The sequence below is a fragment of the Lygodium microphyllum genome, chromosome 15 (genome assembly GCF_053477565.2).
Source record: "Lygodium microphyllum isolate KBCC chromosome 15, Lygodium_microphyllum_v1.1.10, whole genome shotgun sequence".
In the NCBI taxonomy this organism is placed as follows: domain Eukaryota; kingdom Viridiplantae; phylum Streptophyta; class Polypodiopsida; order Schizaeales; family Lygodiaceae; genus Lygodium; species Lygodium microphyllum.
The window spans coordinates 136,264,781-136,290,973 of record NC_141149.1 but is presented as its reverse complement, the minus strand read 5'-3'; the positions used below and the strand labels follow the sequence as shown (position 1 = coordinate 136,290,973).

Sequence of the window (26,193 nt, the reverse complement as noted above, 5' to 3'; positions counted from 1 at the left end):
TGGCAGTGTAAGAAAGGGTTGTCGGAAGAATAAGAACATCCAAGGGCCTTTCAACACCTGTTTTACTCCATCATTAGGTTGAAGCAAGAATGCCCCCTTTCTCCAACATTATTTGGCATGTCCATTCATGGGATTGTTGATTATATCTCATAGGGAGGAGAGAAAGAAGCTCCACTAGCTAGCACCTGGATAGCTCTCCTACTATATGCAGATGACATTGTATTGATAGTTGACTCTTCACACGGACTACAAAGACACTTGCTTTACACTCCTATGCAATGGGCTTTCAGTGAATCTTGGTAAAACCAAGGTGATAGTATTTAATACTATGCCACATTGGATTAGGAGATCGGCACCTAAACTCACATATGGACGCGAGTGGAGTATGTAGACTCTTATACATACTTGGGAGTCTTATTCATAGGGTCCACCTTTTCTATGCAAGAGGCAACAAACACTAGGCTTACACGCGGATACACAACACTAGGTGGTTAAGAGAGAATATGCTCACAAGTACAGTTCCAAGAATCCCACACCAAGTTGTGGTTCTTCAATAGACTGGCCACATCCATACTATTCTATGGAGTACAAATATGGAGGCCTAGTCTTGACCACTACAGAGTAGATCAGGACGCACTTATGATAGATGGAGGTCGATGGAGAGACCCTTGTGTCCATGATATTCGGGATGATCAAAATGTAAGACCTCAGTTCCACATTAGATTATCAGAGCTGAGCTAGTAGCTACATCAATTGTGGTAAAGGCCAGCCTATGGGACTTGCCTAGATATAAATATGCATGGTTGGCTCGTGTCCTCCGAACAGCTTGCCAAACAGGGTGATACTTCATGTTGGCATGCACAAATATCAGCTCTTCATACTACAAATGATGGATATATTGTTTGCCAAAGATACATGGACGCCCACCTTTCACATGGGATCAAATGTACAATTGGCCAATTGCGCAACTCCTCGTATCATCTAGAGATTGAGATTGGTAGATATAGATCCATTCCACCAGAGGAGCGCATACGCTAGATGTGCCAATTAGAGCCAAAGACAAAGGAGCGTTATATTTGCCACTATACAACTTATTATGAGGTCTGCAGCCATTTCCACTGTTTGTTTAGAGACGGATATGAACCGCTATCGAGAGTCGTGGATTTCACCAACTAGTGATACCTTGGCCTCTTTCTCCTTAAGACACAACAGCTTCGTAACATGCTTCTCAAGAGTACAACTGCTCCAAGATATCATGCCCTTCTTAGAAGCAACTCACAAACTTGCTTACAAGGGAGACTCAAGAGACCTTAGTACAGTTATAGCTCCAATCCACATGAGACTCTCTCACCGCCACAATTCACACACAAACAAGAAGTACTAATTGATCGAGCCATTCAACTTAGCCGATCCAATCCAAATGGCCTAGGGTCCCACACAAATACAACGACATTCTTTATACACAAATACAAGAGATTATTGCTCGGGCTAGAGATAGGCCCTCCATATCCACATGAGATTGTACAATTGAGCTCACTATTACTAGATTGAGTCCTATGTTTTACACACAACCTTAGTTAGTTTCCTTCTTATTTGCTTTGTGCTCCATGTTTTGCTTAGATAGTTGTACCATCATACACATGATTGTAACTCATGGTCTCATAGGTCATTTTGGCCGGCCTATTGCAAACGTTAATATATCTTTTTTTCTCTCTCATTTAAGCAGCCCAAGTTTGGATATAGCCATTCTTCTCTTATTTGTTGCAAAAGTTACAGGCTTCAGCTATGTAACATGAGCTAACAGTATGTATGGAGCAAGAACAGCAACCAACCTTTTCCTCTCCACATGGAATATCCATCGAGCAGCTCTATAACTCCATGATATTGTGTTTTATCTGAGTTTCATCAAAACAAGTTACTACAATACAACAAGCGAAGATCCTCTCTTTTTCTTTGAGATCTTAAGCCTTGTGTATTTTTGAGACAATGTTGTTGTGAAGAAAGTGATATTCTCACAATTTCATCATAAGAAACCCCTCTGCTTGTGAGAGGAACAATGTGGGATTGCACGGAAACTATGCAAGACAATTGTCAAGGCAAATGCTCTGCAAAATTGGGTTCATATGCTAGCTGTAATTTTTGGGCTTGGTAGGCTGAAGGAATCGTATGCATTTTTGAACACTGCACAATTAGTTGGAGGCCAATATTGAAGGTGAAAGGTCATTGTGCATCCATGGATTGGTTGTACCAAGGGAAATTGTCAAAAATACAGCCATTTGTAACTAACTTCAAGCATACATCAGCAACCTTTAAAAAAAGCAAAGGACATGCAAGCTTTGGGGCCATTATGTGTCATGTGCAGTGCCAAAGCACTCTAGTTCCCGTCATGTGTGGATTTTTCTTGCTGAATTCGCTATTATGCTGAATTAGTGATTGGCAAAATATGGTTGCCTGCACTTTGGATTCCGGAAGGCCACTTTCAACAATCAACTCCTACCCTACAAATAGCCAGCATGCCACTAATTGGTGATGGATGCCCTTGCGCTATGTTTCTGAAGTTCCAAGGTTTTGAGCGTGAAAACCAAATCCAAAGTCAGTTATACCTGTTGTAAATTCTGATACCCACCCATGCCTATGACTAAATACTACTGAGAAAATCAATTTTTATGCTATCCCAAAGCTTGTCATGAAGTTACTGGTCAAGTTGGCTAATTGGCACTACTGAGATGGATGACGCCTTGACTGAGAGGGAACTGGTGGAGAAGATTATTCCTCAACGGCCATCCTCTGCTGCTGCTTCTATTACTGCTGTTGAAAATGAAAATGTCAAGATTAGAAACTCCTAGTCTGCAAAATGCGGATCTGAAAACTGAGGCATTACTGAGATGGATGACGCCTTGACTGAGAGGGAACTGGTGGAGATTACTCCTCAAAGGCCATCCTCTGCTGCTGCTTCTATTACTGCTGTTGAAAATGAAAATTTCAAGATCAAAAACTACTGGTCTGCAAAATGCGGATCTGAAAACTAAGCTTTGGTGACTCTTCCCAAAAAAGCAGGTTTTTCGGAAGGCTGATGTCGGTTAATTTAGGTGACAGAGCAGCTTGGAATGGCTTTTTGGTGACCTACAGTTCGAGATCTTTCATTCTTGAATTCAAGTAGTGCCATGTTTTTAAACAAAGCAGCAAACCTTGTTACAGGACTAGTTCAAACAAACTAAATACCAAATCTGTATTGTAAAATTCCACTTATTTCTGGATCTTTTGAAAACTTGAATATAACAATATCAAAAACGTGAATGTACTCATTCTATAAGATCCGGCAATAACACGCTTAGTAGTAGCTTTGCACAAGAAAGATATTCATGTGAGGACTATTGATCATTAGAATCTTTGCAGACTATATCTACACATGTTGAATTGATGAAGTCATTAATGTACCTTAAACAAAAAGACGGAAGCTATGAGACCAGTCTGTGCATAGTCCAAAGTATTGTAGATCATCTTGAGTGCCGCCCTTTGAAAAGCCTGCATCAGCCAAAAAGAAAAAACTAAATGAAACCTAAGAATCAAATAACTCCTCACTTACAGTGCGATCTCCCTCCTGCCTGCCTCCATCCCTCCCTCCCTCCCACCCCAAACCCCCAATCCTTGTTCTCCCACTTCCTTACCACTCCACTCCTATCACACTTGCTCCCTCCCATCCTGCATCCCAAACCCCACCCTTATTCTACCACACCTACAATCCCATCCCTACTCCGTCCAACCGCCCTAGCCCTACCACTTTTAAGGAAATGTTAAAGGAATAGAGAGAAGTGCAAAGAGTACAACACAACATAAGCACATTTAATGAATGCTCAATGAAGGAGACTGTATATAGAAATGAGAATGGTATAAAGGGGCCTCAAGCCTCTATTTCTCTAAAACCAAGGCACAATGAAGCTGAGACAGATGTCAAGAATGCCAAGAACAACTTTGTGTGTGTGTCACTACCTAAAATGGATCCTAAAAATGCAAAAGTAAAGAGTGCTATTTGAGTTGAAAATGCATTGCATGCTGATTAGCCACTTAGAACAACCCAAAACAACCTTAATTAATAAAACTACCAAAACTTTTATTAAAAGAAACACATTCCTAGAGAGTGTCTGTGTCCCATACACCAAACCCTAACTTGGCAAGACCCAGCCATCTATAAATAGAAAGGCTGCCCAACACTCAGCTTTAATCTTGTCTTTGCAGTTTGCGAGTCCCAAATCTCTGCTGCCCACACCCCATACATAGAGGATATGTCAACCGAGCTGCTCCCTATTGCTACTCAGGACTGATTCCAGCCTGTAATCGACTGTCTACCAGCTGTGACTGCTGCAGATTGATGTCCAGCCTGTGTTTACTGTTTTCTCACCTTCGACAGCTGTCGAACAGCCTCATCTGCTGCCATCCTACTGCCCACAACACCCTAGAGGTTGCATTTTGCTGCAAACTGCACTTTGATCTACCATGTCAACCCTAATCTGCATTTTGCTGCAGACTGCATCCATATAGCTGCCATGTCATCAGCCTGATCTATGTTTTGTTGATTGGCACCTCCCTCTAAAACACTGATCTGGCTATCTCATTGAGTACATTACAGCCCGCTGAGGCTTGCAAGGAGGCCCTATCGTTAGACCGCCTAGTTTGCAAACCTTGGTATTACTTCTACGACTCCTACCTTGAATTCAGATTCTATGAGTGTCATCCAATTGGCATGTACTCCGGTCTTTCATGGAAAGACCAAGCACATTGAGGTGCATTATCGCTTCAACAAAGATATGATTAACAACAAGTACATAGAGATTGTTAAGATCTCTACATAAGAGAATCCTGCTGATCTACTCGCTAAAAGTCTCCTAGTGGAATGTTATGCCTTCCTTAGGAAAATGATGGACATAGGATGAGAGTATGTCTTCCCTCATCCAATTATACTCATATGTACGTATTGTATTTTTCTCCTCACTCTAAGCACATTCGCCTTTAAGTGGGAGGTTGTTGGGGGTTAAAGGCTACCTTTGCCTAGCCACCTATATTTACCTTGAACTTAGTGTTTGTCAAAAACTTCCACACCGAATCAATCTCCAAAGCAACCTTTGTCGAAAACAGGGCAAGAGTGGCTTTCACAACCAACTCCGTAAGGTTCCAACATGGGTGGAAATCTTGATTCCTTTTGACTACATTGGAGACACACATCCTTATCCCATTACGGACAAGGATCTACAACTAACCATGGGTCACAAAGCCAAGAAGAGTAAAGAGTTTTTATTAACATAGGAATTTAACAAATACTTGAAAAAGGTGTATATGGTTCTCTCTCTTTAAATATTGTATGTAAGTTTTTTATGTTGCAAAGATCAATAGCTCCATCAGAGATGGACTCCCCTCTTGGAGAAAGAGATCCAGAGTATGTCCCTTACTTTCACACCATTCCATCTACTTCGGTACCAAGTACACAAGTTTCGACTTTTGTCCCTTCTACTTCTTTTACATCTCCTCCCTTGCAACATTATGAAAAAGATCACATTGAAGCTAGAGTGCCATATGTTGATCATGGCAAAAGTCCCATTGAAGATTTGCTTCTCTGAGTTAGAATGAGTATGGTGTTCCTTTTTCTTTGCATTCTACATCACCATCATCATTTCAATTTCCATCTTTAAGTCAAAATAAATTTAATGCATCTTCATTATCATTTACACCACAATTTTAAACCCCACCCATCTCACACACTTCTTTCATTACATTACCATTACCTTTCACACCATTCACATTTTCATTTCAGACACATGTCATAGCACACAACACACCCAGGGGGTTCTTCAAGCATAGATAACCTTTAGGGCCTCTACACCTCTAGTTCTAGGTCATGCTCATTTAACTTTGAGAGTGGCTCAACTTCCACCTTACACACCGTTGGGCTACTCACAGCATGGGGCTCCTACCCCTACTTACCCAAGTGTCAACCAATTGATATCATAGTTTGCCCCCATGGCAATTTCTGGTGGGCCGTTTGGTTATCCTACTATGCCCCAACTGATAGTTGTGCAAAGTTTGAGATCCCCCTTGTCTACTCCACATGTACCGTTGCACCCCTCTTAGACTTTTTCTGCCTACCCACCCTATCCTCCTAAAACCAATCATCCTCCTCGGATAGGTGGTAACAATCTGATTTAACAATAATTACAGCAAGTAATTAATTCATATAAATTGAAATGCACACTTTACCTATAAAATCTTGGACAATGGACAGCCTATTGGCCCTAAAACTGACGCCTCTATCAATATTTTTTAATCTTTTATTGCAAATGAATGGAGTACAACTAAGATTCACCAATCTCTTCTGCTAATCAAGTGCTACTACTTGCCATCATTAGTGATCAATAAGCCTTCAAACCAATTTTCCCCTTTGGTTTGCTTGGAAAATTGAACTTTACCCTGTGCTCCTTGCGAGGCAAATTTAGCACCAAATTGCAATTGGCTGGCTCCTCTTGAATCTCCCTAAAATTCTTCAATCTCAACTGCTAGAATTCAAATCTTAGGCCTTCAATTCCGAGCACACATCCGAGACAACTGTCAAAACCCTAATTTCTACTGCTATAAATTAGGTTTACAGTAGAGATTAACCAAAATCTCAACCTCTCATGACTCAAATGGCTGGATTTTACTACAATAACTTGAGAGATGACTGAAGGATGAGTGAGAATAAAAAGAGAGAAAATTCAAACTTCCATCGCGAGAAAATGGAAGAAATCAGCTACTACCCTATCTAGACAACCATGCTATAAATTAGGTTTACATTACAAATTAACCAAAATCTCAACCTCTAATCACTCAAATGGTTGGATAAAATGGAAGAAATCAGCTACAACCCTATCTAGACAGCCATGAAAGTTGTCTCCACTGATGAAGCACCCTGAACATGATGTTGCTTGGCTGACATAGCCCTCAAACTGCTGCCACCTACTGTTATAAGCCTTCAAACAGCTGTTTCCAGCTTCTCGGCAAGTCTCCAATGCTGTAGAAAAGTTCAATGGCCTCTCCTTCCTCTCCAACACTCTTCTTCTCTCTCACAATAGCTGGAATAGACTTCCATCAACCCCTAAAAATAATTTTTCCACTTACATGGGCAAGTTTTGCCAAGTGCCAGCCTTCTAAACCCATTTTCCACCATCATCCAGCTTATTAAGCTAACATTCAAAATAGTATTTCTAATAATAATCTAATAATTATTCTGGTGCTTAAAAAACTACTTTCACCAATCAATAATTAAATTGGTTGGGCCAATTTATCTCCCAAGTATGTCTAGGAAATTATTGACCCTTAGACTGGCCTTAATTAATTAATTAATGCCTAGTCTCTGATGTCACCACCCAATGACATTAGTGGCTAATAAATTGTTCTAGGCCCAAATACAAGGTACCACCTAGTACCTATCACGCATAACGCATTCAACTTTTGCGTTTCGCACCAACTGATATCTCGAGGCCTTGGGTCCCACATTATGAACTTCAATCAAATGTTAAGCAAAGCAATAAAATTTCACGTCTTTATAATATCCCCCTCACTACCCTTGCTATCCTCCTTACACTCAAAGACCTGATAGTTCTTTGCCCTCATTAACCAAAGTGTAGCTTTACTAATAAGACTCATTTTAACAAGTCTAACTATATATACTACTTGGCAAATCTGATGAGGCATGTTCTTGACTCTCAGAACTTGTGGGACCTTGTCCATGGGCTAGAACCCTGACCACACTCGTGCCTTGTTCCAACAGAGATTACTTGCTTATGCAAGGCTAGAAATGCCTCTACTATCGTCGAGCTAATGCAATGTCTATACCTAAATTGCACTCACAACTACAACACTTTGACCTCACTTCAAAGTAGTGGGAACATGTGACTCACCACTATGCAACTTACGATACAACTCATTGCATAAATCTTAACCATGAGTATCCAAAACTTTAAAATCACTAATCAAGATGACCTTAAGAGGTCAAGTTTATTGAGTATCAACAACTTGATGAATTCTCCACTACAAGGCCTCCTAAGTCCCCTAGCGACTAGATTACATTGTTTCTAAACAAGCTACCTAGAAAATACTTCCATTTCATACAACAAGTGATCCCACAACCCACTATCCCAACATTCTACGAATTCGAGTATCACCTACTCCATTATACTAGACTATTCGACTAGTTTCGCAGTGTTTCCTCCACAAAGAGAGGTCTCATTGTCTCTTCCCAGAAGGGGCACCAACGACAAGGCAAGAAAACTCAAAATCAAAATCAAAGACAAGTCACAAAATCAACATCATAGTTGTTAGGTACGAAAGGTACGATACGGTATGGTACAATAAAATACGGTACTAAATGGTACCTTATGATTTTATAAGGTATCATACCATATTAGTACGAAAAAAAATAAGATGATTTTTTAAATAACAAAAACCATAAATCATTAAGTGATTATAAGATGATTTTTTAAATAACAAAAACCATAAATCATTAAGTGATAGATCATAGAATAGATGTTTAAAGTGGAAATAGCCATTTCATTACAAAATAAGATGAATAAATGAGGATGACCATCGCGGTCACATGGACTACACAAAACATGCGATACAACTACAGTCTAGTATATCTGATACAAAAAAAAAAGATCTATGAATCTATGATGAGGCATCACTATCATCATCATCACAACCATCTGAGTGCTCATCAAGAGAGTCTAAAGATGACTCCTCGGCATCCGATGATGAGACACTCATACTCATCCTCATTGATGAGGTTATTATCATCATCAAATGTTGGCTTCCTAGGTGGCGGCTGTATAAGCAAGAGGGGAATGTCATCATGAGGCACAAGATGTGAGCTACTAGAGCCTAGTCTTATATATTTCGGCAAGCCACTCGAACCACCCCTCCTCGATGATGGAGGGCATCGAATGACCATGCCCCTGCTACCACCTACTCGAACTCCTCGCCCACGAGCACACTGACTGTACAAGCACGTGCCTCCACCAATGCCGCTCTAAAGAAGTGAAGAAGAAGGCCCATGGTGGACCCCTCGCAATCACTCATACGTAACACTCTATAAAAGGGAGTCAGGACAATCACAACAGCACGGACTTTTTGCCAAAACTGCTCATTAAGGCACAAGTGCTACATGGCTTTAGCCTCCTCTATCTCATGCTCATCCCACTCATTCCATAGAGTGGACACCACTGTCTAGTGCAAGGGGGATCACACCTCATAAAGGCGCTTGAGCAATAACCACATGTAAGCAAAGCGAGTTGAAAAAGGCTTTTTCAACTCCAGTCTGCTATGCTCACAATCCATCGCAAGCACCTTTACCTTTACCGTGAAGAATGTGACTATTGATATAGCTTTGCAGACCACCGTCTTCACCCACTTAAGCTTTCCAATATCCTCAAAAGAGAGAATCATGATAGATCATAAATACTAGGGATAAATTAATTATTAGAATAGAAAGATAGATAGTTAAGCATAAATCAAATTTCAATTATGAATCATGATATTATCATAATGAAAGAAAGTGAAACAAATTTAAAAGGTAAATTACAATGTATACCTTAATGATAGCTTCTCGAATGTAGCGGTAGATGAATGCGCCCGTCATTTTCCTCCCCCTCTTGCCGATATCTACGGCCCGCAAAAAGTAAGTGCCAGTGGACATGAGACAAGTATGTTGATGATGCCTCATTTCGATCACTCCATCTGTCAATCAGAATGAAGTAACCGTATTATATCCATGCAGCCTGAATGGGATCAAGAGCTCTATCAATCCTCTCCTTCTCTTCATCAATCTTTTTCGTCCTTTTGTCATTGTATATAACATCGATCCATTCTTCACATGGACCCACATTGGCAATGGCTTTTACCATCTTCTTCCATTGCTCTTGCTTTAGGACATTGAATACAAGATTGCATTCAATCACCAAGCATGCAATTCCAATGTTCGTAAGTCGTTGCCTTTCTCTAAGAAAGACAACCGATCCACGCACATGACCGGAAGCTTGAGAGAGAGAAGATTATCTCTTCGGCACCACATAAGCCTCCACTCTTTGTCTTTTATCGGAGCCGGATGAGAATGTGGAGCCCCCACCACCAATGGTAGAGGCCTCTCCCGCATCGATTGAAGATACGTCCTTGTTAGTAGGCATAGGAGTTGGTGCCAAAAAGCCACTTCCTCCTCCTCTTGTGGATTCCCCTCTCATCTTGCCAAGAATCTGCACTGCGATGTTTTGAGGGATCTCCTTGCATGGAACAACTTGCCACCCCGTTTTGAAAAGATGTTGGAGAAGCCGAGTTGCACCACTTGTATAGCGCTTCCTGCAATACTTGCGTGTCCAATGATGGGAGTTGGACTTCTTTGTGTCCCTCTCCATATGATCGCATGCAACCAAAGTCAACTCCATGTTCCTGATTGTACCCCTTTGCAACCAATCTTGCTTTGTACTTTGGCAAGAAACCAGAAGTGACCTATCTTGTCAACCCATTTGCGTGGAAGGGTTTTTCACCCTTTAAGCAACAGCACCAAATCCCAAGTGTCATTTTTCTCTAGAGATTCCATCTCTGAAAACATGGCTTTCTACCATTTCTTGTTGTCCTATCTATCCAGTGCTCCTTGAAGCAAGACGGTTCACCACAGTCTGTCAACATGACATAATCGACCACATTGTTTGCACCAAGAATGAATCTATCAAGTTGTCTAGTAGCCCTAGACGATTTCCTAACCCAATGATCATTGTTTGCTAGCTGTTGAGCCTGCAAATTTCCATTTTCAGATTGCTGTCCTGGCATTTCAGCCTGCAAATCAGCTTTAATAGTTTGTTGTCCTTGCTATTCCTGCACATCTAGTGGCTCATCATTATGGACAATGGCTGGCTGATCATTTGCAGCATTATTTTTTGCATTCACAGGTTCATTTATAGTAGGTATTTGCTACTGTACAGCGGGCACATTTAGCTATCCAAAATGTATTTCTTCCCAGAATACAACCCTACGGACGTCCTCTATTCTTCGGGCTGTTTGTGCATGCAATCTTCCCAGAAGATAACATCATTGCTGCGTACTACTTTTCTTTTCTCAGGATCCCATAATCTATACCCCATTTCACCTTCATCACCATATCCTAGGAAAATACATTCACAGGACTTTGGCTCGAGTTTGTTGCATTCTTCCTTACATATGTACACAAATGCTTCGCAGCCAAACAATTTCAAGTGTGCATACAAGCGTGGCTTACCCAACCACGCTTCTTGGGGGACTCTTTAGTGACCAATCAATCAAGTGTAGAGCTGTCATAACAGCCTCTGCCCAAAAACCATGGGGTAATGCAACATGGGACAGCATCGTATAGACCTTATCCTATATGGTCCAATTCATACGCTCTGCAACTCCATTTTAGGATGGATTATGAGAGGCAGTGCGCTCCCTCTTTATCCCTTTGCTATCACAAAATGCCTAAAAGGCCTCGGACACATTCTCCCCACCATTGTCAAAGCGAAGACACTTAAGTGTCCTATCACTCAAATTTTCAACCAATGCCACGAATTTTTCTAACTTCTCAAGCACTTCATCCTTGCTACGAATAGGGTAAACCCATAACTTCTGTGTAGCACTATCGACAAAGGTAACAAAGTATTTCTTTTCCCCTAAAGATAACCCTGCCATCTGATATACATCGGAATGTACTAACTCTAGAGGAGAAGATTTCAGCGAAAGAGACTTCTTATGAGACGATTGTGCATGTTTACCATAAACACAATGATCACAATGCTTAAAATCAACATAACAAAGACAAGGCAGGTAACCCAAACGAGAAAGCACTTTCATTCTAGTTTGACTCATGTGTCCCAACCGGCCATGCTACAAAGAAATAGTTGGCTGCTCGGTCACAGCAACAACATGGTCACGCAAACTAGATACATGGAGCGGATATATCACTTTTACAACCTCTTGCAATCACTCTACATCCCTTACAGATCTTCCATTTCCCATCACCAAAGGTGGTAAGAAGTCCATCCTCATCTAGCTGCCCTATGTTAATCAAGCTCTTCTTGAGCTGAGTTACATGCCATACATGCTGAAGTGTGAAGACAAAACCATGCTGAAACTGCAACTGCACACTGTCAATACCTGCAATGTCACATGCATAGTTATCCCCAAGATTAACAATACCATGTCGACCCCCTATATAGTCAGAAAACCACTCAAGATGAGGGGTGACATGAAAGGAAGCACCTCAATCTAGAATCCAAGTGTGCATGTCATCATCCGTATCTGCAAGTAAAGCATGTGTACCAAAGTGTGAAGAGACCAAGAGTACGTCATTCCCATTGTCACTATCATGAGTGACTACATTCACTTCTTCAATTTTGGCACTGCTCTTCTTAGGCTGACTCTCTTTCTTCTCTTTCTTCTCTTCCTTGCTATCATCTGTCTTCTTGCCCTTTCCTTTCTCTTTCTTCCTTTTGTAGCAGCAGCCACATTTAAAGTGACCCTTCTTGCCACAATGATGGCATTTAACATCCTTACCACATGATTTACTGCGTCCCTTGCTATCAGATTTACCTTTCTGCGGTGATCTACCCCTAGTATGTAAAGAATTGGAAGACTTACTATGCATTGTTGTGCCAATTCATTTCTTCTATGAGTAGAGCACTCTCTACATCAACATACCGAAGGATCGTATTAGAATCGCTCATAGCAGTTCTGAATCTATCCCAACTCTTTGGCAAAGTGCAAAGCAAGAACATAAGCTTTTTCAGCCAATAAACTTTCCTTGTGGCACTCTTCTGTGCATACAGTTCTTCCAGTCGAGTCCAAATAGGATAGGCAGAATCCAAACCTTCAATGTTTTTCTTTTTGGCAAATAAAATGTGACTGATTATATTACTTTAGAATAAACCCATGAATACAAGGAAGTGCTCATGCTCAACAGACTAGCTAATGCTAATGCAGAGTCACAGAGTTATCAGATGTACAAGCCTCTCAAGGGGGTCTAGGGGAGATGGGGCCAAGAAGCCATGGAGGGGGACTGTATCGTTATCTGGGGCTGCCTGCCTGCATCACGAAAAACAGGTCCTGGCCGCCCCAAGTGCGCATAAAATGACAACGGAGCTCCTGACAAACCCTGGACTCGCCCTGCACCTAATGCCATCGGCCTCAGAGGGAGTGGATGATGGAGGTCCAGAGCTCTGCTAAGATCGGCTATACTAAAAGTCTCTCTCCGCCAAAAGCCTCCTGATACCGCGCCTTCCAGATATGCCATCCAGTGAGACTCCCTATGATCTCCCATACCTCAGAGCGGTCTGTTGTGGGCTTCAGTACCTAGCAGATGGGTAGAGCCTCCAAACCAACCATTGCGCACAACCCTACCTCGGTAATGAATATCGTATCCTACATCCTGGCCTCATACTGAAGGTGATGGCCCTGGCTGACTGCCTGCCAGCAAAAAGCTCCCCATAAGATACATCCAAGGATGGGTGCTATATGGCAAAGGATGCGGCATACTCCTCTCCACACGAGTTGCGCCTCCTATGTGCAGCACTTAAAACCTCCCTCCTGCATCTAGGCAAGACAATTTCCCACCACCAAGCCTCCATGTGCTACCAGCCATAAGAAATATGATACCCTCCCACATATCCCATAGGCAGCGCCAAAAGATCCGTCGGATAGGCTCCGTGATGATGTGCTCTGCCCAGTGCCTGCTACATGACAATGCCCAATCCATGTCCTCCCACATTAGTACGTGACTAGCAATCCTGGCAGTGTATTCCAGGAACCTCGATGGCTTCTTGGCAACCACAGTGGCTGGCCATGGCCACTCTCCCGGATCCCACTCCAGCTCATCAAGTGGCCTGCCCTCCCAGATCTAGAGGCGTCATTCCTTGAGCTCCTCCCAGAAGACAAAAGGGTCCAACCGCCATGTCTTCCCCGAAAAGGCCAATCATCCAAATCCTCCTCCATGAAAGGACAGCTATCCCCTCATCCTGCTGCCCTCTGTCAAGAGCCAGACACCCCCCTGCTGCATGCTGAAGAAGCTCCCAAATGGGGCGCCGATCTAGGAGCGCCGCCCACTCTACCTGCCACCTGTAGGGGGATACCTACAAGTGAAAACCTAGCAACCCATACCTCCCTAAGACTTATCGGCTCACGAATTGGGGGAGCAAGCCACTCCTTAGGTATTGCTGCGTCTATCTCTCTTCTCCTCAACTCCACTCCTCTCTGGCAGCCTGATACTTGCTGTAGCACCTCCTCGTCCACCATCTTGTACACCTCCCGCCATGTCCTGATGGTACGAGCCAGGCTGGCCTCCCCAACCAGCCCACTAGATGTGGGGGTGCTCGCCAATTTGTGCCCCTTCTGGATCTCTGACTTGGGGATTCCAAATCACTAGCTAACGGTCTACCTCCTCCTGGCAGCCTGGGGGGCTCTGCATCAGGGCCTTACAAAGCCCTGCCAGACATGGAGCAAGCTGTGTAGGAAGGGGGATCTGGGGGGTTGATCTAGGTTGTCGTGAAGATCCATCTCAAGGACGGCCTCCACTCACCAACAAGCCTCGGTCTACAATCCTTAAGACCCTCCTCCAATAGGACCTTCCGGGTCTGCCATCCTGGTGTGAGGCCGCGAGCTACTAGCTTACCCAAGAGGGCTATACCCTGATACTCTGGGTCTATGATCCCAAGCTCTTCCTCTGACCCATCCCGAATGATGGTCGCCTACGCCACCTTGGCCCTGGAATCCCTATGGCAGTCTGACCCGGACCAAAGAAAGTTCCACACTAGGCGGCGAAGCTACACTACACAGAATGAGGAGCGCCAACACGAGGCGATGTACCAAGCCGTCGCTAGGAGCACCTGGTTAACCACCAAGGCTCGGCCTGCTAGTGAGAGGTGTGCAGTACTCCAGTAGGTCAGCTTCCTCTGAATAGAGTCGAGGACTAGAAGAAACTGTTGGGCGAGAGTGAGGTCGAGTCCCACTTGGAACCCTAGGTAACGGACGGTCTGTCCTCTGCTCACCCATCTAAATCCCAGGTGAACGCTCCACTCCGTGCTAGAGTCCAGGCTTATGAAGAAACCAACCGACTTTCACCAATTGATTTTCACTCCCACTGCAGTACAGAACAACTCAAGGGCCAGTCTCACTCCCTCCAGCATCAACTCATCATCCTCTATGTGGAGCGTTGTATCATCTGCATACTCTGAGTCTAACAGCTCAGTCTCCTCTCTCACTAGAAGTTGGAAACCGCGTACCCCGCTTACACGTGACCTGAGAAAGTGAGTCATTGCCTCTGCAAAGAGTAGGAACATGTACGGGGATAAGGGGCAGCCTTGTCGCACTGATCTCTCCAGCCAAAACTCTTCCCCGCGCCTACCACCTATGAGAAGCCTGCTGGTAGCCAATCTGTAAAGTGTGGAGACCCCACGGATCCATGTCTGGGAAAAGCCCAACCTCACCATGATACCCTCAAGGATATCCTAGTCAACCCGGTCATAAGCTTTCTCGAAATCCAAGAGTAGTACGGCTAGTCCTTGCCCACTATGTTGAGCCCACTCTGTCACCTCAAAGAAGGTGAATACATTGTCTAGGATGCTCCTTCCTAGACAAAGCCTGTCTGTGTATCATGAATATTGTCTAGAAGCAGAGGGCGTAGTTGCCTACCAATCATCTTTGCCAATGCCTTATAGACCACTGACAATAAGGTGATTGATCTCCACTGGGAAAGCTCCTACCGGTCTTCCCCTTTGGGGAGAAGACTGATTAGGCTTGCCGAAAGACTCCGTGGCATCTGTCCAAAAGTGAAAATCTCCTAGAAGGCCTTCAATAGAGGGTTCTTCACCACCTCCCAGTCGGTAGTGAAGAAAGCCTTAGAGAGGCCATCCTCTCTCGGGCATTATTGCCCGTCCTGTGTATAGAAAGCCTCCTTAGTTCCTTCTCTGTGAAGGGGGCTAGGAGGGAGTGTCCCATCTCCTCTGTGACAAGGGATGTTATGTGATCCCAAACGTGCCGTCCACATTGTTGTCCTCTAGCTAAGGCTATCTCCTGCTGGAAAAGGTGTTTGTAGTAGTCAATGGCAATCTCTATCACCTTGTGTGGGCTAGAACAATTCCTCCCATACTGATCCCGAAGGCTGTGTATCTGCTCTCCTGAGGTGCGAGACTAATACACTTGAAAACACTCCCTGTACATCGTGTCCCCCTTCCGCGCCCAGAAGGCTATTGAGGTGCGGAAAGAGAACTCCGAGCGCATGTCCTCTAGGCCAGCGATGGCTGCTCGCGCGCGCACCTCCCGCGCGTGGAGGGTGGGATCCCCTGGTGCCTCTTGTAATAATCTCTGCGTGGCTGCAAGGTCTCGCCGGAGTACTCTCCTCCTCCTCCCAGCTCTCCTGCCTGCCCTGTATGACTATCTCCTAGTAGATATTGCACGACTCGGCTAGCACCTCTGCAACCTCCTCTACGATCCAGTCCCTCCTGACCCACTCCCTGGTCCAAATCTGCTCAATCTATCTCTTCATCTCCTCCCTCCTATAGATCAAGTCAAGGATCCGACAAGATCGTGTGTTTAGGACAGATGTTGGGGGATGAAGTGTCAGGAGAACCGAGCAATGATCGGACAACGTGATGCCCAATCTCGCCTCCATGAGAGCATCCCCACTCTCCCATATAGAACCTATCTAACCGCTCCAGTAGGACTACACCTAGCCGCCTGTATCCCCAAGAGAAGTATAGCAACCTCCCCCTCATGTGGAAGGCAAGGTTCCTCCAAGCATCGTGTGCTCCTACTACTAGTCCCCAATATCCAATCTGATCCATAAACATTGAGGACTCCAAGGCACGAGTCCCCAATATCCAATCTGATCCATAGAACCCGCCCTGCCACTATCGTCTCGTGGTCTCGTACACAGGCGATGAGACTCAGGCCAATAGGGGTGCATACGTCTCCATTCCTCCCGTGGGCACCGATGGCGTGCTCCTAGTAAATGTGCAAGCTGCCCGGGAGTACCTTTCCTATCCACTGGGCCTAGATGGGAGTGAGCTTGTGCTCCTGAAGAAATAAGATGTCGATCCATCGGGCAAGGGGAGGCTACAACTCCAGCCAAACAATCAACTTCCTGGAACCACGTGCCCCACTATAGTGAGGGCTCTTCACATTCTAGGACGCAAGGTGTCAACTCATAGGGAGACCTATGACTGACTGAACAAGCATCTATTCGTTGTTCAAGCTGTTGACAAAGAAGAGGAACTATGAGGCATACGTATACGCTTTGCTTCCGGCCTAGAAAGTGAACTCCATTCCCCCATGGTAGCCCTCGGGCGGACCATGGGGGTGATGGATGTGCCTGGTGGTACCACCGGAGCATCTATCAACCACACTGAGAGGCAAGACTCCGTACGCTGGTAGAAATGGGCCGCCTATGCCAAGGGCCACTCGATCACATCCATCGACGCTCTCCACTCCGAGGGGACTCGAAAGATAATGCTCAAATGAGGGACCTCGGCCCCAAGCCACTAGTTCATATCCATCATGCAACCCGGCCACTGCTGAGAGAAAAGTGTCAATCCACCTTCTCCCATCCACTAGGACATGTGGTTTGCCACCTGGCTCTTCACCTCCTCCTCTATTTGAGTCTTCATCCAATCTCTTGTGTGAGAGGCCTAAAGGAAAAATGCGTAGTTTGGTCCATCTGGTGGCGCTAGTAGATGGACCTTGCCGCTCCTAAACTTGCGTACCACAAAGATTGCCACCTCCAAGGATACTGGGAACACTCCGCGCTCCGCAACTCTCAAGTAAGACCACGGCCCACCGCAGAAAAACTGTCATTGTAGCAGCTGTGTCTATCTCGAGAAAGTGTGACGGGCACCATTGACGGATGAACAAGTGGTTGTGTGAGGAGGGGAAGGGGGGCTAGACTGCCGGGGGTTGGAGGATGTTGGCGTCTGGGGCTGCTCACCTCCTTTTGGGGGAGGGGGGGGCGGAGGTCACCTTTGCTAGATCGAGATCAAGAAACCTTCAATATTAAACAGCAAGGCATCAGAAATTGATAGCTTGATGGTTGAGCGTACAAGCTCATTTAACTCATCCCAGTCTTTCTGTTCCATATCTCTGGGCTTTGCCCCTTTGATCTTAATCGGCTTTGCCTGCATCTTCTGCAACAGGATATTATAGAACTATTTCTGCCAAACTGCCAAGTGATTTGCTCCTTCAAGCTCCTTAACGTGCATGAGATGACAGCCATGATTTTCAACCCAAATGTGACCAAAAAAATTCAGCAAATGCAGCCTCAAACTGTCACACAAGTGACCAAGGTACAAACAAGTACCAACCAGCAATAAATAACCACGTAAAAGCAGAAATTTCAGATCTGTAGATAAATTTTCAGAAGCACTAAACCTTGTGCTACAGCACTCCACATCTGATTACAGCTGTTCCAAGGACAAATACATCACATTACATGAGAAGTCCCAAATTTTAGCTGCAATTTCTGTTGTACATATACCCATGGGCACAAAATTTGGCACGCACGGTCAAAAGCCCCAAATCTTTTGTACTCAAAGCATCAACCATACATTTGCACTGTCTCTGACATACATAGAATAGGCCAATTTTGCCAAAATAGAGCAATTTCAGCAAAACCCCCAAAATTTTCCAAGTGCTAGATATCCAAATTGCATGGAATTAAACCCGCATGTACATAAAATGACCAAATGGAGCACAATTTTCGCCCAAACAGCAAAAGCATCAAATTGCATGGGGTCCAATGTGCATCAATGTCGAGAAATTGGGTAAATTTCAGCCTAATTCTTGCATGTACATGAAAAGCCCCAAAAGTCGGAGGCAAAATGTCACAAATTCCTGCAATTTCTGAGACAAATCACTGTTGTGTCTTGCTCGCATCAAATTTGGACAAATATCATTGTTGTGTCTTGCTCGCATCAAATCTAGACAAATCCCCAAATTTTTGGCACAGATCTGCCCAAAATTCTTAACTGTGCTTACACGCATGAAGGCCGGTCAGGCCAAGGATAAATTCAAGGAGAATTTTGAATTGAAAAAAAAAAATTTTGTGGTCCTTTGAAGGGTAACGTGATGAGGTCCGTTAACCTGCCATCACGGCCTGTCGCACGCTCGTCCGCAGACCCATCACGCAGGTCGCCACGCGCCCGTCCAATCGCCTGTCGACTGTCGCTTATCGGCCGTCGTCCAATTGCCTGTCGAAGGACCCGTCATGCAAGTCGTCGACTCTCCTGCAACAACTATCGCCTATCGCCTACTCTCCAACAGCCCGCCTTCTGCAGCCCACGACCTCAGGACTTACCTACTAGCCTTTGACTGTTTCTTGCAGCGTGTGGCTTGAACCTGCTAGTCATCTCAACCACGTCTCCTGCAACCTGCGACGTGCTTCGTCTCGAGAAGCATGAACTCCTTGCTTGCTCTGATACTAGTTTGTTATGACAGAGCGCGAGGATCGAGACATGCAATGCTTTCTCACAACAGAGAGAGAGAGAGTGTGTATGCAGAGTAGAGAGGAGAGTGAGCACGACACTTAATGTTTGGTACAATGACAAGTGTACTTCTTTAGGTTTTAGATAGATATATATAAAAGTACAAATGTGCTAAGGGTGTGTTCACACCCATGCACATATAAAAGGCATGATGGCCCTTTATTCCCAACAAATGCTATGATAGGGTGCGAGAAGAAACAGGGGATGGGAGGTGAGATTCGAGAATGACAAATCACAAGTCCATTCAAGAATCAAGATCCAAGAGAGGAAGATGAGAATGGTAAGTGCTTGCTGAATTGGTGTGGAAGCATGGAGGAGAGGAGCATCTTTTGTAGATGAGAGAAGGGTCAAAGTTCAAACAGTCAAAGAGGGGTCAACGGTCAAAGAAAGGGTTGTCAAAAGATGACGCACCAAAGAGACAGTAGGGTTTGCAGGGAGGAACACAGGGTGAACTCGGCAAACATGGAGAAGAGAACAGAAGAGAAAAGAAGAGAGAAGAAACTCTGATGAATGGAATGATGTAGATCTGCATCATGGAGTGAATGTGATACAAGGGAACAAGGGTGCCGTAGCACAAGGAAGATGATGAAGACAGCTACGAACCACGAACCACGATGTCCTCCTCAAGGGATGTGAGTACAGTGGAGAGGATGGAGAGAAGAGGTGACGGACTGAGTGAACTCCGCATAAAGGGTGAAGGGTTTCTCAACACCCCCTCTCAAGCCCAAAAAAGAGGGAAGAAGAGAAAAGTGAGGTAGAGATGGAATGCTACATGTTGAAGAATGCTCATGCAACAGGTGCCACTTCGATAGTGTCCCTCATGGCAAAATTGTTCACTTGCCCAAGCGCCCTAGTAGAAAAAAGATGAAAACATACAATGCATAGGAGGAATGTCGGACTTTGTGTAGTGCCAAGAACCATAAGGATATGCCCATACTCGATCTCAAGAGTTTACTCCATGCTGACCAAGTGACCAAAATAAGAAGAAGAGGACGAAGAATATGTAGAGGATCCCTAAGATCCAAGATTTTCATCGAAAAGGCAACCTGCAGTAAAGAACAGTAGACAAAGTGAACTGCAAAACCCGAAACTCATCCTCGGGAGAGAAGCCACTAGCTCCGTGCATCCATGCTAGAAGAAATACGAAGGAATCGTCACCAAGGCGCAACTGAACCTCCGAGGTCTTGATCTAGGTCGTACCTGAAGATCCTGGGTATCAGTAGAAGAGATAACTGGTCGAAGACAACCACCCCAAGAAAGTAGAGGATGGGTGAAGAACTTCATCTGCAATAGGTTCCCCCTCTGAGATGGGAGGTGGGGGGACTACCGCTGAAGTCAAAGAAGAAGTAGACTGAAGATTTGAATCATGGAGTGAATGTGATACAAGGGAACAAGGGTGCCGTAGCACGAGGAAGATGATGAAGACAACCACGAACCACAATATCCTCCTAAAGGGGTGTAGCAGTGGAGAGGATGGAGACAAGAGGTGACGGATTGAGTGAATCAGTCGTAAGGAATGAATGAGAGAGTGGCCTATAAATAGGCACAGTCAATCTAGGATGGCGCCCCTTTTTGGAACTAAAACCCTAAACGCAAAAACACAAAAAACGCAAATTGCAGGTAAAGGGTGAAGGGTTTCTCAACAAGGGGTGCCAGCTGGAAGGAATCCAAAGAGGGCTTGGAAAAGGGGGTGGGATGAGGTATCCAAGGCTTCCCACCCCCCGCCAAAAAGTGTCACGCAGGCAGGGGAAATGTGCAGGAGTAAAGGCGGGAGCACAGGAAACGTGAGACGCAGGATCAAGGACGTGCAAACCAAGTGGCCCAAATAGGCCTTGAAAAACGTACAAATTCGTACGGATACGTATCGTATCGACACTATCGTACGTCGTACAGAGGCAACTATGATCAACATTAAAACCAAACAAGTGCAAAACCCAAGACCTCCTATTTGTCCTTAAAACCCGCGTGACAAAATGCAATAAAGAAAAACTGGTATTGCCAACATTGTCAAAAAGCCATTTTTACAAGGGTCAAGATGTGTAACCAAAATAAAAGACTCGAATCCCCGCCTCTCAATTAAGTAAATCCCAACAGGGGAGATAGGATAGTGGTAACCAAAATTAGAGATAGTGGAGAAGCCAAACCTACACTGGCACTAGTAAGACATTCATAGCCAACCTCGTTCTCAATTCCAAAGGGCATGTCTAATTGGTCTAATGGACATGAGGCTCACCTCATCTCCGTGGAGACATCAAAGGCTTTGAGCTTAGTCCACATTCGCATGTTAGCAAACATGAAGGCCCACTCTACCTGACCGAGTACATCATCTCCTATTTGGATCGTGGATAATGGAGCCATCCATCATATGACCCCTATCCAGGACATTTTAGTCTCCCAAGCCCCTATAGCCAAGAATGTCCGATCTCAAAACAACTCCTTGGTCTAGATCCATGGTCTAGGTCGTGTCAGTTTGATATTAATGAGGGCTGAAATCTTTTGCTTTACTAGAAGATGTATACTATGTTCCTCAACTTGGGGTGAACTTATTCTCCATTCAACAACTTTCCCAATTGGAGCAAGCAGTTTTCTTTACAACGACCATACTCAAGGTCCTAGACACTCAAACTATTTTAGTGATTGCTTGTGGCAAGGCACAGCCTAGTGGCCTCCACATAATGACCTAGTTTCTTTCCCAATCATCCTAGCCAAGGACTCAAAGTTCCATTATTTCTAAGCTTTAGCCACCACATGCAAGCCTACAACCAATGAGTGTCTTTATCATTATCGCTTTAGACACCTTGGATGTGACTCGCTCTATGAGTTGCTACACCATCAAACAACTGAGGGCCTTCCACACTTAAACTATGTCTGTCCAACCCATCAACTAGGGAAGTTGCACCGCACTCCATTCCCGGAGTAGACCACACAAATAGTCGAGCCACCTCTGAATTAATCCATATTAATCTTTGTGGGCCGACATCCATTGCCGCCCTTAATGGCGTACTGTACTTCTTTTTTATAGCGGATGACTTTTCTCAATACATTTGGATATACTTTATAAACCATACAGCAAACGCCTTAATCAATTGTCCTATTTCTTAAGGATGGAGGTAGTTTGACCTGAGAATAGTATTTTGTCTCACAGCAATACATCATTCAGTTAGTTGAGCAGTATTGCACTAATGGAACACGACCTGTGACAACACCTCTTAATCCCACTGCAAAGCTTTCTAAGGGTTTCCTAGATGAGCTATTTGGTGAGCACATCTATAGGTCTATTGTAGGGAAACTTCTTTAGTTTATTCATACTTGGCCAAATCTTGCATATTCTATCTAAATACTCAATCAATATTTCAATGCACCTAAAATGTCACATTGGATTGCTTGCATATCTGTATTGAGATATGTTTGGTGTATTTTTTTTCAATGGTCTAACATATGGTCATGGTATGCCTTTGTAGAGGTACATTGATTTGGATTGGGCTAGAGATTCGAACACCCAACATTCTCATGATCGCTACATCTTTTCTTTGGGCATAACTCTCATTTCCTAGTCAAGTTTAGTCAAGTTGTAAGTGGGAGATAGTAGCTACTTCCACACCCAAGGCACAATATTGAGCCCTCTTTGATGGCACCAGAGAGCCTGTGTATCTAAGGGGATTACTAGTGGTTATTCACTTCCCATGTTCTTCACCGACTATCCTCTACTACGACAACTAGAGTGCCATAGCACTAGTTGGTAACTTGATCATCAGTCCACGTACATGGCATGTTGATATTCACTTCCACTTCACCAGAGAGTAGATTGAGCTACACACCATCCGCCTAGAGTTTGAACTTTGTATCTATATCCAATGATTTTACAAACATATTGACCGAAGCGGTTAATCAACCAGTTCTTCCGTACTGGCTACCCAGGATTGGCATGACAGCACCCTCCCCTACTTCCAATTCACGAGGAGAGAGTGATTCCCTCTGGCTTTCTCTTTCACATTGAAAAGAAAGAGGGAGAGAGGGAGGCTTTCTTCTCTTGAAGGTGACAGGATGTTAATTCGTCTTTACTACACATTCATTTTTTATTTATACATTGTAACATTATCCATATTCTCTAGATAACTATGATTGTAAAAGGATGCTTAGACAAGTGAACAATTTCCCTACAAGGGCACTATCTAAGCGGCACTATTGCATAGCATTTTGCATGAGCATGATGATTTGCATTGCCTCTTGTATAACCATGCATTGGTATTCTATTCTTGTAACCATCTATCTATGCGTATTTATCCTTTTTCGATCAATGAGTGGTCGACTCTAGATATTCCATATTTGCAGCAACTCACATTGCAGTCTTCTAGGGCAGTCTCCCCTTACTTCCACATATCTTTTTTCCTTCATTATATACCCTCCATGAATTTCTTCATCACCAACATTCAATGGTGGTCAAGATAGCTAGTTTGTTTTGTGATGTGATGTGTTTAACCATCCCTTTATTCTTCCCTACAAACGAAAACCGATTGGAAACCCATACTTAATGTTAAATCAAACTAAGGTTACAAAGCCCTTACAAAAAAAATTATGAAATTTGATTGAAAACCAAGATTACTCAATAGGATAGAAATTGATTGAAAATCCACACTTAATGCTAAATCAAACTAAGGTTACAAAGCCCTTCCTAAAAGAAGCAAAGACAAAGTCCATTGTGGTTTCATCCGTCACTGCACATACTGGTAGGTTACTAGGCAACCAACTAGCACCCTTTGTCTGGTGCCTTGGTCTCTTCGGGCAATCACTCAACCTCCCTTGGTAAAATAGCCATTGCCTTTGTAGTATTGGTAAGTCATTGGGCAATCAATGTGCACCCTTTGCTCGATGCCCTAACTACTTTGAGGTGGAACGCCTTGAAGAAAAGAGAAAGATATGGGCTTGGGCTGGTAAAATTCATTTACATGCTGATTAGCCACTTCAAATGACCCCAAAACAAGCTTCATTAATAAAATTACCAAAACTTTCATTGAAAGAAATATCTCCCAGAAAGAGTCTATGTCCCATAAGCCAATCCCTAATTTGGGAGGACCCAGTTATCTATAAATAGACAAGTTGTCCACCACTCAGCTTTAATCTTACTTTTGCAGTTTGCAGGTGCCATACTTGGAGGACCCGGTCCTCTATAAATAAACACACTATCCACCACTCAACTTTAATCTCGTTTTTGCACTTTGAAGGTGCCATACATCTACTATCCACACATTGTACATGGACCATATCTTAGCTTAGCTGCTCCCTATTGTTGTCTACTATCTCGTACATGTTCTTCCACCCTTTTACTACTGCTCAAGCCTAGTTCCAATCTGCCACCAACTATCTACCATTTGTGGCAACTGCTACATATTGTTGTCCAGCCTGCGTTTAGTATTTTCTCACCTTCTAATGCTGTCGAACAAGCTCATTTGCTGCCCCTATATCACGAGTGGCGATCGAGAATAATCCTGTCACACAACCCAAGTCACACGAGAAAAAAAAGCAATGGTAAATCTTTGTGGCTTGGTGTTAGTCTCCCTTCCAATTCTTTTGGAAGTACATCAAAGACAACAAGAATCTTATATAGATAAAATCTTTAGCATAAAAGAAATGCATTCTGGCAAAAACATATCGTAAGACTTTCAAAAAAAAAATCAATATGAAGAAAAATAGCTACCAAAATCTCTCTTAACTTGTAATACGTAATAATTGAACTTCTTAACAAGCTTCTAACTTTCAAAATCTTAAACATAAGTGGCTTCCAGCCCACCAAAACAAAGTATGAAGCAGTCCATTAACACTCCATGGACTACATTAATATGCTTGCAAGCTAACATCACGTGCCAATTTCTCTATCATCAACATTGTTGCTCATCTACTAGGCTACAATCTATCAGTCCAATTGCGGAACATGTTGGGAATAAAGGGCCATCATGCCTTTTATATGTGCACGGGTATGAACACACCCTTAGCACATTGTACTTTCATATATATATATATCTATCTAAAAACCTAAAGTGGTACACTCGTCGTTGTAACTACAAACGTGCTCACTCTCTACTCTGCTCTCTGGCACTCTCTCTGTCTCTCACTGCGCATAAGTTTGCCTTGATCTCCTTGATTAATCGATCCCTACAAACTGGTATCAAAGCGCAGAATGCACGCTCTCCGAGGTCAAAGGCAGCTCGTGTACTGCTGTTGAGTGTGTGACCGTCGACAAACAGGAAACGAGTAGCAATTCCACGTTGCAGTCGCAGGTAAAGAGCGTCAGTAAAAAGTCGAGCTAGTCGTGAGCTGCAGGCATCGTGGATAATCAGGTGCGAGCAGGAGTCCCTGGCGGATTGCTGGCCGAGCTGGCTGCATGGCAAGTAACGGGCTGCAGTTGGTCACAGCGTGGACCACGGTGATTGCAGGCATAACACGACGAGCGACACCTGCATGGCGACAGCAGGCGCGCGACGGATGGAACTGTCAGCGAGGCTCACGGCGACGCCTTGTGGGTCAACGGACCCGTCTGAATTTTCTAAAAATTTTAATCTTTTTTTAAATTTCTTTTACCCATTGACGGGGTTTCGAACACGCAAGCACAAAATCTCAGATCTGTGCAATTCTAGCCCAG

The 26,193-nt window shown here is 44.0% G+C and overlaps 1 protein-coding gene across 1 annotated transcript in view; it reads right to left on the bottom strand.

The window, feature by feature from the left end:
• Positions 1-26,193, bottom strand: part of LOC148025117 (peroxisome biogenesis protein 12-like) — a 72,209-nt gene that overhangs the window by 12,871 nt on the left and 33,145 nt on the right. The window contains exon 8 of the mRNA XM_087694830.1: positions 3,439-3,525. Within this exon, the coding sequence (XP_087550956.1) occupies positions 3,439-3,525 (87 nt within the window). The remainder of the gene's footprint in view (positions 1-3,438; positions 3,526-26,193) is intronic.